Source organism: Nematolebias whitei, chromosome 15 (genome assembly GCF_014905685.2).
Source record: "Nematolebias whitei isolate Nwh7 chromosome 15, NemWhi1, whole genome shotgun sequence".
Taxonomy (NCBI): Eukaryota; Metazoa; Chordata; class Actinopteri; order Cyprinodontiformes; family Rivulidae; genus Nematolebias; species Nematolebias whitei.
In genome coordinates this window covers 30,103,809-30,120,780 of record NC_056512.1, presented here as the reverse complement: position 1 = coordinate 30,120,780, position 16,972 = coordinate 30,103,809, and the positions used below count along the sequence as shown (strand labels likewise).

At 41.5% G+C, this 16,972-nt stretch overlaps 2 protein-coding genes across 2 annotated transcripts in view; both read left to right on the top strand.

Annotated features, from left to right (window-relative positions):
- LOC119421145 (meteorin-like protein) overlaps window positions 1-1,047 on the top strand; it is a 3,327-nt gene extending 2,280 nt beyond the window's left edge. Inside the window, exons 3-4 of the mRNA XM_037688535.1 lie at window positions 472-531; window positions 722-1,047. Coding sequence (XP_037544463.1) covers window positions 472-531; window positions 722-1,047 — 386 coding nt within the window. The remainder of the gene's footprint in view (window positions 1-471; window positions 532-721) is intronic.
- A 5,088-nt stretch (window positions 1,048-6,135) lies between these two features.
- arhgap17b (Rho GTPase activating protein 17b) overlaps window positions 6,136-16,972 on the top strand; it is a 30,766-nt gene continuing 19,929 nt past the window's right edge. Inside the window, exons 1-2 of the mRNA XM_037688966.1 lie at window positions 6,136-6,510; window positions 12,788-12,827. Of these exons, the coding sequence (XP_037544894.1) occupies window positions 6,458-6,510; window positions 12,788-12,827 (93 nt within the window). The 5' untranslated portion in view covers window positions 6,136-6,457. The remainder of the gene's footprint in view (window positions 6,511-12,787; window positions 12,828-16,972) is intronic.

Sequence of the window (16,972 nt, the reverse complement as noted above, 5' to 3'; positions counted from 1 at the left end):
CATTGTTTTTTTTCTTTTTTGTCTTTTTCTTTTTTTTTTTTTTCTTTCCCCTCTGTTTTCTTTTTTTCCCTTGGGGGGGCTGTTGTTTTTTCCCGGCCCCCCCCCCCCCCCCCCCCCCCGAGCATTATATGTATGTTTTGCGGCCCTGTCAGCTTATTGTTTTTGTTAATAAATCTTATTTTATATATACATCCTGAGTCCTTGCCTGCCTGCACCAATGGGTTCACTAGCACCAGCCTTTTTGAGACAATGCCAAACTCGGGGTCAAGATTAGTTTTAGAAGTGGAGGGGATGCTGCAGCATTCCTTTAACCAAACCGTGGTGCCTTTAGTGAGAGGAGGAGGAGGTGGAGATCAGTTGATCCCGTCTGTGCTTTGATCTTGCCTGATAGGACGAAAGTTAGAACCTGAGAGTAAAATAAGAACAACACTGGTTCTGTTGGGACTGATGTGCTTTTGTTCTGCCCCGCAGCTTCATGCCGCCCCTGCAGCGACTCAGAGCTGCTCATGGCCGTCTGCAGCAGTGACTTTGGTGGGTACAGATCTTAATCGACCCGAGGGCCTTTTCTTTTTAATCCACCTGATTCAGGGTTTATTCTGCCAACGTCTTGAGTGTTAATGAACCCATAATGAGCTAAATGTTCTGCAGGCTCAAATGTTTTGGCTATAAAATCAGTTCTGGCAATGGAAGAGACGTTACAGCTCTGTTTCGTTTCTTTCAGTGGTCCGAGGCCACATTAGGAACATCTCCCATGATCCTGTGCGTCACACGTCAGTGGTGGAGGTGGCAGCAGCCAGGGTGTACCGACAGCGCAGTGGAGCCTTTGAGCTACATCCTTCTGCGTCCCCTCCATCCTGGCGTGGACACATCCACATCCCCCTGCGGTGCGGCGTGAAGCCTGGAGACGGAGCGTTTCTCTTTACAGGGTCCGAGCACTTCGGGGAGGCTTGGTTAGGGTGCGCTCCTCGATACAAAGACTTCCTGTCTGCTTATCACGAGGCCCGGAGAGAACGAAGAAACTTCTGTGACTTCCCTTTAGACAGATGATGTGTTTCATCCACGACTCTCTGATGGCACCGTGGGGGCCTCGTAATACAGCCATGGGCCAAGAAAGTGACATCTAGCAGCAGCATCAGGGGCGAAGCTGATGAAATGTTGCAAAACAGATTTACTGGTGCAGAACCAGGGAACTCCTGCTCTGAGGAGGAGCTGAGGAGGAGCTGAGGAGGAGCTGAGGAGGAGCTGAGTCGCTGCTTCCTTTCTGCAACTCTGCTTCTGGAGTGGAAGAGATTCATCATCATCTTGTCTTCAGACCTGTTCTTCTCTGCGATGATCAAACTCAGTTTGTGTTTCCGTTACGACCCCACTGCTCAAACGTCAGAACTTTAAACATCAAATGGTCGAATTTAATGGAGCTGACAAAAGTTTTCTGTGGACTCACGATTGGCTTTGATTAGAAACAACAAACGTCTTCACGTTTCTCTCAGGCTTATCATCGGCTCGATTTGACTAAAGATTTTTCTATTTTTACTCAACACGTCTTTGATTTTAATGTATCCTGTGAATAAATTTGACAAACTTTTAAACCTTGTGTGTAATTCTTCTTAAAAACAAACAAACAAACAAACAAACAAAAAAACGACTATTCAAACATTTTAATTTGTGCTTCAGCTTCCTAACACTCCTCCATTAGACTACACCTCCTCTCTCCATCATGAAGTGCTTCATCTTTGGGGTTTCAAGAGAAAATGGTTTAGTGCAGAAACTTTTTCTTTTAACAACTTTCTTCAACGCAACAATAAAGAATGTTACAAATGGAGGGGTGGGCTTTCTGAAAACAATTAGAATGTTAAAAAAAAAAAATCAAGTTTGAGGTGTTTCTCTGTAATTTTGTGTTTCTTCTCGATTGAAGGAGGCAAACAGAAAGATGCCAGGCCCTCTAAGCCTGGGGGGCCCCCTTCCCCCTTCAGCCCCCCGCCAGCCAAGAGAGCAAATAATTGACTTTTGAAGAAACGTCTCTCTGAGCTGTTTCACACTTACCTCGTGGATGAGCACGCCTCACAAATTGGTGTGTTGAACTTTTTACGAGCTTTAAATAGCTGCCAGTGAAAGTGCAAACGGCCGAGGTGTGAATGGCGACCGCACAATGGCCCCCCCCGGCAGCGACGAGGCCTCCGCAGACACAATGACCATTGTTGGAGCTGCTGCCACTGTCAGGAAGCATGAGTCCAAGAAGTCACAGGGTTGAGACATGTCTTTGTACTTTTATTTTCAGCTTTTTATTTGCTTGTGAATTCTCGAGTTAGTCATGGAGTTCCTCAGAGTTCAGTGCTTGGACCAATATGCTTTACCTTATATATGCTTCCATTAGGTAATGTTATTAAACAGCTTGGAATCAATTTTCATTGTTATGCTGATGATAGTTGTCCATGAAACACAATGAATCCAGTTACTTAGACTACAAGCATGTCATAAAAACCTGAATGACCCTAAATTTTCTGCTTTTAAACTCAAAACAAGACTGAAGTTTTGGTTTTTGGACCTGAGCATCTTAGGAATAATTTGAACAATTGTTCACCCTCCTTGGATGGCATTAATCTGGCCTCCAGCTCTAATGTAAAAAATCTTGGTGTTGTACTTCTGTTGTGACTGAAAAAAAAAAACTGAATTTAATTGAAACGGAGGTATTTTCAAATGCTATATCTAATCGTTTTATTTGTGTACTCTACAGAGATACAGCGTAACAATTTCAGTTTTATATTCATGAAAATAACAAAGTTGCTTTGCATTTCCTAGTGGGGTGTCTATGTTTCTGAAGCATAATTCTATAAATGTTTCGTTCTGATGAAGGATGACTCAGAAGTCCTGCAGACGCGCAGTATGACGTTGCCTCCTGCGGTATTGTCCCAGGAGGCCACCATGTCAAATTTCTAAGCAAAATATCGTCTCACTGTGGGCTTTTCACTCACACAATTCTCATCTCTGGGAAATCCAGCTGGCTCTCATGGGGATACAGCCTCAGAGGGCTCGGAGCCCGGAGCTGCTGCATGCTGCAGCCGCAGGAGTCCACTCGGACTGGGGGGTAATTGGTTTATCCCACCGCCTGGTCTGCTTTCCCATGTGGGCCACTGCTGCGGGGAGGCCCAGGGGTACAATATGGAAACAGCATGACACCCTCCAGGGCTAAGCCGGCATTCAGGGACGGAGCAGAGACGGCGCTCGTCTTTCAAAAGGGCTACTCCTTTTAAAAATGGACTGCATTTGTGGGTGAAAGTGAGAAGTAATTCAATTTTGACTGAAGCTATAAAAACACAACACATCTTCAATTGAAAGGGGAGTGAGTTGGAGAGACTTTCCAGATGTCCATTCATCATTGGTGCACATATGTTTTACTTCTTCTTTGTTACAGAGTCATGACATTCCAGGAGCACAGTCGTCTGAAGCAGTTTTATTCAAAGACAACTCGGGAAACGTTTAGGAGTTGTGTAAAATGTAAATGAAAAAACAAAATGCAATGGTTCGCAAATTGTATAAATCCTTTTTTTTTTAAATTCACACTGGCACATAATAAACATCAAAGTACTTCATTTTAAAGTAAAATAAGGTAGTTTTGTATTTGATGGCAGTAACAAGAACTATGACAGGGGCTGTTATCACTGTGAAACATCTCCTGTGAACGTTGAGCTTCTGGATGAGAGCGTTATTCCCTTCTTGGTGGATGTAGCTGCTCAAGCTGGGTCTTTGCTGGTTTTGTTTATTTTTGGTTGCTTCTCGATGTTTAAAATGTTTTCTCTTGGTGAGAGGTCTGGACTCCAGGCAGGTCAGTTCAGCACTTCTACTATGAAGCTGGTGTGATGGAGGCAGCATTGTCTTGCTGAAATATGTACGTCCTTCCCTCTGGCTGGACACTGTTGTTGATCTAAAATCTTTATATACTGTTATGCATTCATAATGCCTTTCCAGATAAGATAGAGGCACTAATGCACCCCTATACAATCAGAGAGGCAAGTTCTTTTTTTAACTGTGCAGTGACAACTGGCTCGATGATCCCTTCACTATTTAGTATGGAGGATGTATCATCCATAGTTTCCAGTTTTACTCTTTGCCTCTGTATATTTTAAATGAGCTTTGGTCCAGAGATGATCATTTCAGGTGTTCGTCTTTGTCTTTGTCTTTGTCTTTTTGCATGAGACAGCTTTGACCAGCATTTGTGAGCGATTCAGAAAACTGACTGGTAGAAATGTTCCTGAGCCCATCAGCGAGGTCCATAACGGAAACAAACCTGCTCAAATACAGGATGCTGAAAATGTTTTGCTCATTTTATAATGACATATTTAAAAAATAATAATAAATTGAAAAATATCAAATTGGAACAAAAAAGTCACAATCTCCCCAAGAAAATGGAGGAACTGTATTAAACTGAAAACATCTGAGAGAAAGAACAAAAGTTATGAGCAGCACTGGCTCTAAATATTAGTTTTAAAGTAAAGGCTTCAATAATTTAAGTTTTATCTCCATCGTAAACAAGATGTATTTTTAGTACTTATGTCTGATTGCATTTTGTACTGTGCAAAAGTGTTAAACCATCACTGGTTTCTTTATATTTTGCTTCAAAGGAGCGAGACTTTCTTGTATTTCACTTAAGTTTGAAATGTTTGTAACAAATGAAATGATTTTCAGTGTGGACATGAGAGGAGCCACGAGATGGCAGCAGATCTTCAGATGATCAGAGTGGAGAAGTCTGCCAGCGACACTTCCGGTCAGCTTTCTAAATGTTTGCCATTTCTACTATTCAAGATCAAGTTCTTGTTTTCTGAAGTGTTTCAAAAACTTTGGGAGGATTATTGTACACACAGACTCCAAATGTTAAAGGGGCCAAACAGCCTCTGTTGGAGTTATATTATTTATTTAATAAAATCACCACAAAGACCCAAAAATAAAAACTATTCGATGCAAATTCCTGCACAATATGGCTCTAAAAAGCTGCAAACAAACTTAAAAGCACTCATTTTGTAGAATTTTTTTTTTTTTAGTGAAATCAGGAACAGAAAAGCTACAGACTAAAAGAAACACTGAAAACGAGTTTGAAGTAATTTAAAATAACAGAAAACAATAAAACATAATCAACACACCAGAAAACCTCTGACTACAAAATAACTGGAAATAAGAGAGAACACTACATCCAGGAAGTTGAAGGGATAGTGCACATTTTTGGAAGCTGTTTTTCACTGAAAGGTTATAAACAGTTAATATCTTACCTGTTGCAGATAGCCTTTTTTAATCACCTCAGTTTGGAAAAATAAATTTGAATTCTGAACACACTGACTTAGAGCAGGATTGCTGTAAAAGAGAACTCAGCTTTACTTGGAAACCCAAAACAGAACCAGTTTTAAGTCCTACACCTGCCACAAAAACAGACGGGGCTTTCCCTGTAGCTTAAATAAATAAAAACACACCTCAGACAAACATTTTAGGTGCTGGCTCTTATTAATTCATGTTCTCCCCTTCTTGCTGTATATTGAAATAATCCCTCTTCTCATATGTTTAGCTGCAATTAGTTGATTTGTGCTCAAAAGAATGGTCATGTGACCATGATTGCATCATGACATCAGTGCACTCTGATTCCAAAAATACAGCACAGCAACTCTTGCAGATCAGAATCTCATAGCTTTAATTTTAAACAACAAAAAGAGGCAGAGCTATTCGTCCATCTTTTTATGCCGATGGCTATTCCTGCTGGGAAAGTGCTAGGAAATGCTATAGCTAGCTGCGGCTGCTATTTGCACTAAAAAAACAGCCACAAAATAATTAGTGTATTTTTAGTGTATAATTAGTGCAGAAATGGCAACGGCGTAAAGAGTGTTGTAAACTGCTTTGAAATTTACTGGAGTTGTTTTGAGACACTTTGGTGTTGGCCACAGAACTCCACTTCAAAATGTCCGGAATGTCCCTTTAACGCACTCCTTCACTGCGCCTTGGCGTCATTTTAATTCATGTTTTCTTTGTTTTAACCGAGGTTGTTTTTTTTAAAACTTTGCTGTGGCAGTATGTCAGACTGAAAAAAGGTTGGGACTTCACTTTTTTTTTTCAGAGGTATCACATGTCACCACCCGCCGGGCCATGCGGATCATTACAGTGGGGAAGTTGCAGCACTTCCTCCTTCCTCTCCGAGCTGGTTCTGAAACCAGTCAGACCTCCAGACGGACCGTGTCAATGGGGAACCAGCAACTCGTTTTCACAGACTTTTCTTAACGGAGCTTAAACTAAAAGCCACGGCTCATGTCACCGGGGGAGAACACCACCCGCACCACCCAGATCTAGTGCGTAATCACACTCCAGCTGTTTGAGCCACAATGGCTGCGACGTAGCGCTACCTTTTTTTTTTTTTTTTTTTTTTATCTGATCGAGAGGATTGTGACTTTTACAGCCGAAAAGGAGACCTTGAAGGCATCTGAACATGAAGAAGCAGTTTAATCGCATGAAGCAGCTCGCCAACCAGACTGTTGGAAGGTGGGTGTGTGGTTAAACTACATGATGCGCCTCAAACTACTGAGGTAGTTTGGATCTTCCATTGTCAGCTGCTGCTGCTTCTTCTTCTTCTTGTTGTGGGCGGTGTCGGAAGAGCTGACAGGACTGTGTAAGATAGACAATCTGAAAAGTTTCATCAGGTTTTAAGAAATTATGTTTCTTGTTGAGGTGTTTATGGTCGAAAAACTGGTGGGCTTTTATTTTGAAATCCACACTCTAGTAAAGCTAAATAAAAAAAAAAAAAAGGAGCAGCTTGTTTTTACTAAGTCAGCATTTGTTGCTTTTATGGTTATCCTGAACAAAATGTGGTGACGTCACTGGGACTAAAACAAATGGGGGATAATAAGTGGGATATTTCCAGATTGGTTTTTATAAAAGCACAATCTGTGGATCCATCTGGAGATGTTTTTTTTTTTTTTAATTATTATGGACTAGTGACACCAGGAGGTCAACATGTAAGGAACCCCACCTCACCCTCCAGGACCTGTTGACCTGTTGCCTCTTCAATCTGACAATAGAGAAAAGATGGATAGATACAGGTCACCTTATTCTTCAGGGGACCTCCTTTTTTAACTGCTTTTGCCAATTTTATATAATTAATATTTATACAAATTAGTCTCATTCTGCCATGAAGACTCATTTACAAGAGAGACTGGATAGGTTCTTCAAATATCTATAATGACACTTTTCCTCGCCCAAAAGAACAATTCAACTACACGTATTGCTTTTTGTCTTTTCCACCATGAACATTTCAGAAATCTCAAATGCAGTTTTTCCACGACAAATGACATCATTTTCTCTCTTTATGTGTATTGAGCTAAATTTTCATTTTACATATTCAGCATTACAAACTATTCCAGATAGTTCTCATATTATTTTAAATATTAAAAGGTAGCATTTTGGTTAAAAGTTAAAGTATTTAAAGACGTAAATGTGGTGTGATTATGTGTTATGATGGCCTGCCGTACACTTGTTTTGATGCTATGCAGTCTTTCAAACAAGTTTAGTTGGAAAGTGGACATAAATCCATTTCCTGATGCTCGCAGGAGATTAGACCCTCCTCTTCCTTTCTTCTCCTTCATCTCGGTCCTCGTGGGACAGTCCAGCCCTGCTCCTCTATCAGCCAAGTGACCCGACGCCTCCTGCCATCGCTGTCCCATCAGTGGATAAATGTCTTGGTGTCCTCAAAGCGTCTCTACAGCAGGACGTTTTCTGTCTCTGCGGGGCTGGCCTTGAATTTCTTTCCACAAGCGTTTTATTCTCATGTTGTGCAAGAGCAGAGCAAAGCTCACACCCGGCCTGGATTATGGGTGGATGGAGTTTAACATGCCAGAAATGTTCAGGTGGCGTTTGTAGCACAAAATAAGGGAGTTGGAGAATAAATAGATGAAATGATCATGTTTAGTTCAGCCCAAAAATGACATCTGACTGGTCATGTTACCTTTTTTTTTTTTTAAAGCATAATAAACCATAAATCATACTAAAAGTGGAAATTTTAAACGGATTCAAACCAGGTCAGGTCAGTGTGTTTTGATTAGCAGCTTTCTGTTCGGCCCATGAAGGGCACGGCACTTTGTGGCGTAAGCGTTTCCGCTGTTGTTGGTGGCGATACGATGGAGGACGGGGACCGTCTTGCTGCCACATGAGGGGTGTCTTTTTTTTTTTTTTTTAAAAGAGGAAACCAGTCTGATCTGAATGTGCTTAATAGGAGGAAGCTTCGTGATTCAGGGGGAACAAATCTGATCACTTGTGAAGGACCTGACTGGCCTTTTATTCAGGTTTAAGACACACCGGGCGTGAACAGATCATGGTTGGTATATTTTCAGTTGCTGTCTCTCAGATTCCAGGCTCCAGCGTCGCTTTGTCTTTTTTTTTAGAACAATAACTGCTGGTCGGAGTCGAGCTGTACTTGCAGCCCGATGGATCAATGCAAATTCACTGCTAAGAATCAAAAAATTGCTCGTGCAGCTTTTTCCTTTTGAGCCTCTACAGCCTGATGGGAATGCCATCACATGGACCAGTGTTGGTATTCTGTCCAGTGCCAACTCAAACTGCTGATGCAAACAATGTTTTAGTCCACCATTAATGCATGAGTGGGTTGCATTTACTTACAGTCTTTGTACTTTGTGCTTGAACAAGGCCATGCCTGGAGTAGCTACGCTAATATTAATATTAGATCATTAGTTTTGTAGGCAAGTTGTTTTTACACCCAGAGCTGCTCAAACACAAGTCGTAGTTCAAGTGCTAACTGGGCATGCTTTGTTTTCAACTCCTGTTAGCAAAATATTCATCTACAACTGATCGCCTTTCAGAGTCGAGCTAATTAAAGATGTCTGCGACAGCTAATTGTCCTTAGTCGGCACAAAAATTGCTGGAACTCGGTCCCTTTTAATCAAATGTGTGGTAGTAGTTGAAAGTAATAACACATACTTGAAGCAGTAACAGATTACGGCAGATTAAACATACTGCAGTGAGATTGAGCATAGCGTTATTTTTATGGCTTCAACAAAACGGCAACAAAAGATAGTCTTGATTTAACACTGCAGTTGCATTATTTTTTATTTTTTTTTACAAAAGTTCAGTTCTAAATAAAACAAATGTCTGGTGAGACTTATCAAAGTATGACTGAGGGTCCAGCTGCAGCGGTGACTTCTGATCAGGAAAACTGTTTGTGTCCGCCGTCACGGAGCAAAGAAAATCCTGGGAAATACTGTGTCCGTCCATCTGATTCATCTTGAGTTGGTTAACTAGAAAAATGAGAAACGTGCCAACTTCCATAGCGGACTGGAAGCTAACACTAAAGCGCTAACCATTCAGATGACTGTCACACGTCTTCGTCTCCTTCCAGTTGAAGCTGCGTCGACCAGTCACGTCACATGTGCACGCAGTAAGCCAATAACGCCCACAACAGAGAGGAAAGAGCTTGCGAATATTGTTAGTTGACTTAAAGTTGGCAAAACCTAATTTAGCTGAAGCTAATTCTGCCAAGGGTTTCCAAAATTAGCGAAAACTCTAATCCGCTAAATAAAAAGTTTGTTCCACTATTTGCTGTTATTACAAGAATTATGGTTTCTAGTTTTTATATTGCTTAGAAGTACAGTAGTCCTTCATTTATCATGGGGGATCTGATCTGTACCCTGAAGCCCCGCGATAAGTGAAAAACCGTTTGGTAGGAAGTAGCACAAGTAGTAAGTTGTGGTTTATTTTAGTATATATATATATATATATATATATATATATATATATATATATATATATATATATATATATATATATATATATATATGCATTTTGAACCCTCCCACACTCTTGCAATATTCTAAACAATGTTTCTAAACTCTCTAAAAGAGCACACGGTGTCATGATTTCAGCACTGCCACCTGCATGTGCTCTCGGCCACGCCCACTTCTCCGTTCTGCACAGAGATCAGCTGATCAGCTGCAAGAGGAAGCTTATTCTGCAGCTGTGGGTTGCACAGAGGTGCAGCAGGTGCTAAATAATTAAAAATGATCAATTTAAATAAAAATTCCATGCCGACGTGCGGCTCATCCATCAAATCAGCCAATTGTGCATCAGTCTTATTTTGAAAAACCGCGATAGAGCAACAATGCAAAAAACGAACCACAAAGTAGTGAGGAATTACTGTATCGTTTCCTCAAATGACTGGGGTGGCTGAAGATTAATATATGGTAGGCCATCATTGGTTTCACCATCGTGCCTGGTGGTGGATAAAGTTGCTTCCTCTGCTAGCCAAAAAACACCTGCGGTACTTCTGTTCTTGTACACAGTGTTTCTCCTGTACCCACTTGAATATCTTGCACCAACAACCGTAAGGTTTACCTGCATTCCCTGTTCAATTCCAGTCTGGAAAAACACTCATCTGGAAAACTACAAACATTCAAATCCCTCCATAGATGGGGGGGGGACATGGGCGTACCGCTTGTTATCGCCTCAAAGTGATTATTAGATCTACACATACGTCCATGGTGTCACTCCTTTGTGTTTCTGCTTCAGCTTCAACAAAGAACAGAAAAACCAAACCCCTTGAGAAGTTTTTTTAAAAATAATTCACACATTGAGCAGTTTGCATTAAAACCTGCATAAACAGACAGCTTGTGCTTTTTTAGCTTTAAATAAAATGCGTCGTCTCTTGGTTAGAGTTGAAGGCTGCAGACCTTTAAGTAACGGTGAGGGTATGAGTGATGATCATACTGCTGAGGCTGATAACATCATCACGTCTGAGATGACTAATTGATCCCTGGGAGGTTTTAAATTCATAGCGTGGGTTTGTGCTGCTTGAGAGACTGAGATCTGCAGGGATTTCCCAACACAACACGGTATTTTTGAGTTTCAAACCAAAAATCATCTCGTCATGAAAAGGACCAAAGTTGTACGTTAATATACACAATCTCGCACAATGTGTTGAGGATGACTCTCAGCTACTCCCACGCTCCGTATCAGCTAAACTCGCTGAGCTGTAGGCGCTTTTGTGTCGGCTAATGCAGATTAGCTGTGGTGGCCATTTTGAACGTTCACCCAGTGAATACTTTCTGACAGTTGAATGAAATCCGTCTTATGGTGCGTGAGATGTTTTGCTAACAGTACGAACAAATGAACGCGCAAAAACAAACTCATTACTGCCTTTAGCAGCGTGTGTGATTCCTAAATAACTTAAAAACTCTGCAAGTTTCCACCCCGGTGTTGTCATCAGATGAGATCATCGTCACAGAGACGAGTTTGGACATCTTGACAACTTTTCTCCGAAATTTGAGGGGGGGATTGTCACACCTTTAACTTTTTCACAGGTTCCACCATAAATGCACAGTAAGACGTCAACAAGCCTTGTGGCAACTCTCACTGCTCTACACACACGCACACACACACACACACACACACACACACACACACACACACACACACGCACACACTTTCAGGCAGGGTGGAGGAATCCGACAGGTTCAGCTTGGCCCGTTTGTGCAAACATGTTGAGTGTGTGCGTACAAATAGTGCTCAGGGTTGCATAATCAACGCGGAGCTGCAGCCCGGCAGCTAACGAGTGATCGTGTTTTCTAGTGTTTACAGGCGCAGCAGCACAAACTGAACACAAACTTGCTTCAAAATGAGACTTGATGAAAACGTAAACCGATAAATACTGTATTTTTTGGACTATAAGGCGCACTTAAAATCCTTCAATTTTCTCAACACTTGACAGTGAGCCTTATAGTCAGGTGTGCCTTATGTAGGCCTGTCGCAATAAACAATAAACAATAAATCAATTAATCGCATGATAAATTAAAATGATCAACTTCGTTTTCATTTATCGGCTTTATCGTTTCTTCGTGTCTCTCTCTTTCTACTGAAGACACTGGATGACAAAAGGCTTAACTCCGGTGCTCTTCACTGACCCCTCCCTTTCTCTTTTTTCATTAAAATCTGTTTTAACTGTTCAAAATTGTGTTTTTCGATCTTTAAAAGCAGCTAAGCTGAGAAGCTAAGCTACGGGCTAAGCTAACAGGTTGACCTCAGGGAATAAACCTCCGTCTTGTAGCTCCAAAATTCACAGTTGAAACCCATGCCTTCGTGTAAAAAGTTGTTTTTCTCGGCAAAAAGAAACTGAGAATTTGTTTACTGATTTAAAAAAAAATTAAAAGCTTTGTGTGACAAATGCTATGCTAAAGAGCTCAAACTGCACGGAGCATCTGCCATTTTGAGAACCAAAAAACAGGAGCGAGAGACAGCCCATGTCACGTCAAGGGGCCTCCCTCCCATTTTTCTTAGAGACGCTGCTCGCTCCCTCACTATCCATTCTTCGGTTAGTCTTATACTGCCATCCATTGGTCAAAAAAAGGTACTACACACAAAAATTAAGCTACATTTCTTCTTATATTTGACAATAATTACTAATTATTGTAAAATTTCAAACAATATTATTGTTTATCGCAATAATTTCTGAGACTATTAATCGCCCAGCAAAATTGGTTATCGTGACAGGCCTAGCCTTATGTATTAATTCTGGTTGTGCTTACTGACGTTGAACTGATTTTATGTGGTTAATGTGAACGAGTTGAATAAAATTTGACTTATCTGACTGTTTTGTTTCGCGCGCCTTATAATCCGATGCGCCTTGTAGTCCGAAAATTATGGTAAGTGGAGTTAGCCGGTTAGTTCAGATGTGGCCAGCTTTAAAAATCATTATGACCAACTGGTCAGGTGTGTTCAAGGAATATTTTCATTCTTTGTTTTTATTTTTTCTCCACAGAGCGGAGAAAACCGAGGTGCTGAGCGATGACCTCCTTCAGGTAAATGACGTTTATTTTGTTCAATAATAATAAATAATAAAGTGCTATGTGTTGTCATTGTATGTTCCCATACAAAGACTAAATTAGTTCTCTGCATAACCTGTCGCACCTGGGATACACCCAGGTGGAGCAGTGGGCAGCCTCTCCCCAAACTGCTGAAAGGTGACTCCTGCAGCACAGTGGGTGTTATTTTTTTTATTTTAAAATATTTTCCTCATCGTGAATCCACAAGGAGATTAATTTTATTTTGAAAGTTCGGGTTGCTTGTGTGTTCACATCTCTTTGTTTTCTAAGGTGAAATTTTTACAGGTTGGTTTTGTTAAACTGTTTGCAAACTGATGAACAAGAAATTCAGAGACCGTTTTTACCTTCGGTGGTTAACTGTTGAATCCTACATCCCTTTTTACTGCACAGTAAGCAGAATCATTACACGCACTTTGAAAATCCCTACAGCGCAGTCTGTACGTTCTCTGTTTTTACTTCTGTTTTCTGTTAAAGTTGACCAACCAGGTTGTAAATGCAACTGGAGACGTTCTGATTCCATCCATCCATTATCTTTTACCCGCTTCTTCCTTTTCGGGTCATGGGGGTCACTGGTGCCCACATCCAGCAGTCACTGTGCGAGAGGCGGGGGACACCCTGGACAGGTCTCCAGTCCATCACAGGGACACATAGAGACAAACAACCATTCACTCTCTCACTCACACCTAGGGACAATTTAGAGTTACCAATCATCCTAACATGCATGTTTTTAATCTGTGGGAGTACCCGGAGAAAACACACGCATGCACGGAGAGAACATGCAAACTCCACCCAGAGAGACCCCCGGCTGGGATTTGAACTCTCTTGCTGAGAGGTGTCAGCTCTACAAACTGCACCACTGTGCCACCCTTAAGCAAAATTAGACTTATTAATTGGACCTGCCAATTTTATTTAAAAGACAAAAACAAATAGACGTAAAAAAAAAAAATAGCATTATATATCATTATATATCATTAGTGGGTGCTCTGATTTATAAAGAAAGAACTAGTCGGGTTGTGTATTTTCCTGTATTTTGTAAACTGTTGTTTTCACTACAAGCTACAGCCCTGTAGAGGTGAAAAATGTGCCTGCACGAAACTTAATATTTTTTCAAATCTTAATGTAACTGTGATTTGAAGCTCAGAAAGACCTTTCCTCCCCCGAGACTCTGTTGAAGTCATTATGGCTTTGTAGAACTTCTTGATGCCAAGCCTCTCTGCTGGCCTGGAGAACAAACGCTGCCGTTTGAACTTTACTGGGTAGTCGTTCAGCGGAAGTACCTCATAGTTTTCCACTCGGTGAACTCTGGCAACGTTTCTGTTATCTCCAAATCAAAATGCTGCCGTGTGCGCAAGTTGTTGCTATGGGAGTAGGAATACTTTGGCCTGTTGATCTGTGAGGTCATTAAAAAATACAAGTAAAGTGAATATTTGTGACAGAACAGCCGTGTACGCAGGAGGAAAGAGACGAGTAAAAGTTGACCTACGAGGAGGGTGAGCGGCCCTCAGTGGGTCACACGAGTCAGTGTTTTGTGGCCTGCTGCGGTGAACTTTGACCCTTGTGTGGCGTACACACAGTAACACGCACTGATGCTGGGACTCCTGTTAAACTTTAAGACAGAGTTCAGAGGTTTTGAAGTTGGACTCGGAGGAAAAGTTATGAACAACTAGAGAAAGTGCACTTTCTGTCAAAATGCCATGTGAATGCTGCCTGCACAAACTGAACTGTTGGTGAAAACGACCAGAACAAAAGCTGAGATTGTCGAAACAAATGTCAAAACTAGCAAAACAATAATTCAAATCTAAGATGAGCAAATAGCAGCTGAAAGCTATGTTTATGTTTAACCTAAATAAAATGTTCAAGTAAAAAAAAAAAGCTGTAGCATAATCTCCAGAACAAACAAGCTGTGCGAATGCTAAAGTTAGCATTCACACAATTAATATCTTACCTGTTGTAGATAGCTCTTTGAATCAGAGCCAGAGTTTCTTTGTCACTCCACCACATGTGGTACATGTGGTGGAATAGAATGAAATTGTGTACACAGGGTCCTAGTTACATCCAACAATAAAATGTAAAAGAAAAACGGTAACAAGATCCAAGATATGTACTAAGAAAAACATTAACTAAAAATACGCTAAGCACTAACAGCAAAAAAACATTAACTAAATAATACACTAAGCTTTTAAACCCCAAAATACATTACGGCAAAGACTGGTTCATCCCAAAGATCCAGTCCCCCAGCACAAACAGAGTAATGTTGTGTATGCTGTTCAGTGTCAGGAGGGCTGTGATCAGTCTTACATCGGGGAAACTAAACAGCCACTGGCCAAAAGGATGGCCCAGCACAGAAGATCAACATCATCAGGCCAGGATTCTGCAGTCTACACTCATCTCCAGGCCAGCGGTCACTCTTTCAGGGATGAAGATGTTCACATCCTGGACAGAGAGGAACGATGGTTTGAGAGAGGAGTAAAGGAGGCCATCTTTGTGAAAAGAAATTGTCCATCATTAAACAGGGGTGGAGGCCTCCGGGTTCAACTGTTCTCCTCTTACAATGCTGTGATTGCTAGTATCACTCAGCCCTCTATGAGTAGTAAACAGCCATCAGTGTGCTAATGATCCATTGTTATGCTGATGGTCCTTCTTGACCATGTAATCAGCTGGTTTTGGTTGTCAGCAGCAAACTGGTTGATCCACTCTGAGAAGGTACTATTTAAGAGACTGAGCTGAAAACAGCACCTCAGACTGAGGAAGTCTTTCGGATGAAAGACGAAACGTTTCTACAATTTTTATTTTACTTTTTTTTGAATGTCCAGAGGACCAGATTTAACACTTAGATTTTTCTACCTGGATTATTGAGCATGCATCAGGATAAATACACTAAGCACTAGTAGCATAAAAACAATACGCTGAACAGCAGCACGAACATGAGTCTGTGTGAGCAGATGATTATGAATGAACACAGCAACATTGAAACAGATCAGCAGCAACATGATGGGATTTTTCACAGTGAATATTCTGGTTAGATATTCATGAGTCTAACAGCCTCAGGGTAGAAGCTGTTCCTCAGTCTAGAGGTTCTACATGCAATTCTCCTTAACCTCCTTCCCAAGGGGAGCGGATCAAAAAGTGTGTGTGCTGGGTGAGTGGGGTCCTTCATGATGCAGGTGTCCCTCTTCCTGCATCTGGAGGTGTAGATGTCTGTGATGGTGGGGAGGCTGACTCCACAGTCTTCTGTGCAGCCTTCACCACTCTCTGCAAAGCTTTTCTTTCTGCAGCTGTGCAGCCTCCATGCCACACGTTGATGCTGGAGCACAGGATGCTCTCCACTGCACACCTGTTGAAGGAGGTGAGGACTGAGCTTCCCAGACCAGCTCGTCTCAGCCACATGAGGAAGTAGAGTCTCTGATGAGCTTTCTTGATCAGGCTGGTAGTGTTGTTGCTCCAGTTGAGGTTGTCATTCAGGTGAACCCCCAAGTACTTGTAGCTGGAGACCACTTCCACTGCAGATCCTCTTATGTTCAGGGGGGTGGGGTAGGTGTGTTTGTTCCTTCTGAAGTCCACAACCATCTCCTTTGTCTTCTTCACATTGATGTGACGGTTATTCTCCTTGCACCAGCTCTCCAGGTGTTCCACCTCGACTGTAGCTGGACTCATCATTGTTTGTGATACATCCCACCACCACTGTATCATCTGCAAACTTTACAACATGACAGCCTGGATGGGTAGGTGCACAGTCATACATGAGCAGAGTAAACAGGAGAGGACCCAGCACACATCCCTGAAGGGAGGGGATCACTGAATCACTTCAGGGGCATGAGAAAGTGGATTGTTATCGTCCTAAAACCACTCCAGTCTAAAATATTTTAAAGCAGTTTATGTGAACTTTATTTTATAAACATTTAAACTGCAATTATCAGCAGCTAGCTGTAGCTACAACTAGCAGCTTTAGCAACCGTGTTGTCCACCTCCAGTGGGAAGCTCATAATAATTTTGTCAGAATGACTGTAGTGTAAAACTGATGGCTGTGAATTATTTTAATATAACATTGTTTTAATAAAACAGAAATCCACTCAAGTCTAGGCTTTAGCTCTTTTCACTTTGTCAGAAATTAGCTTGGTTCC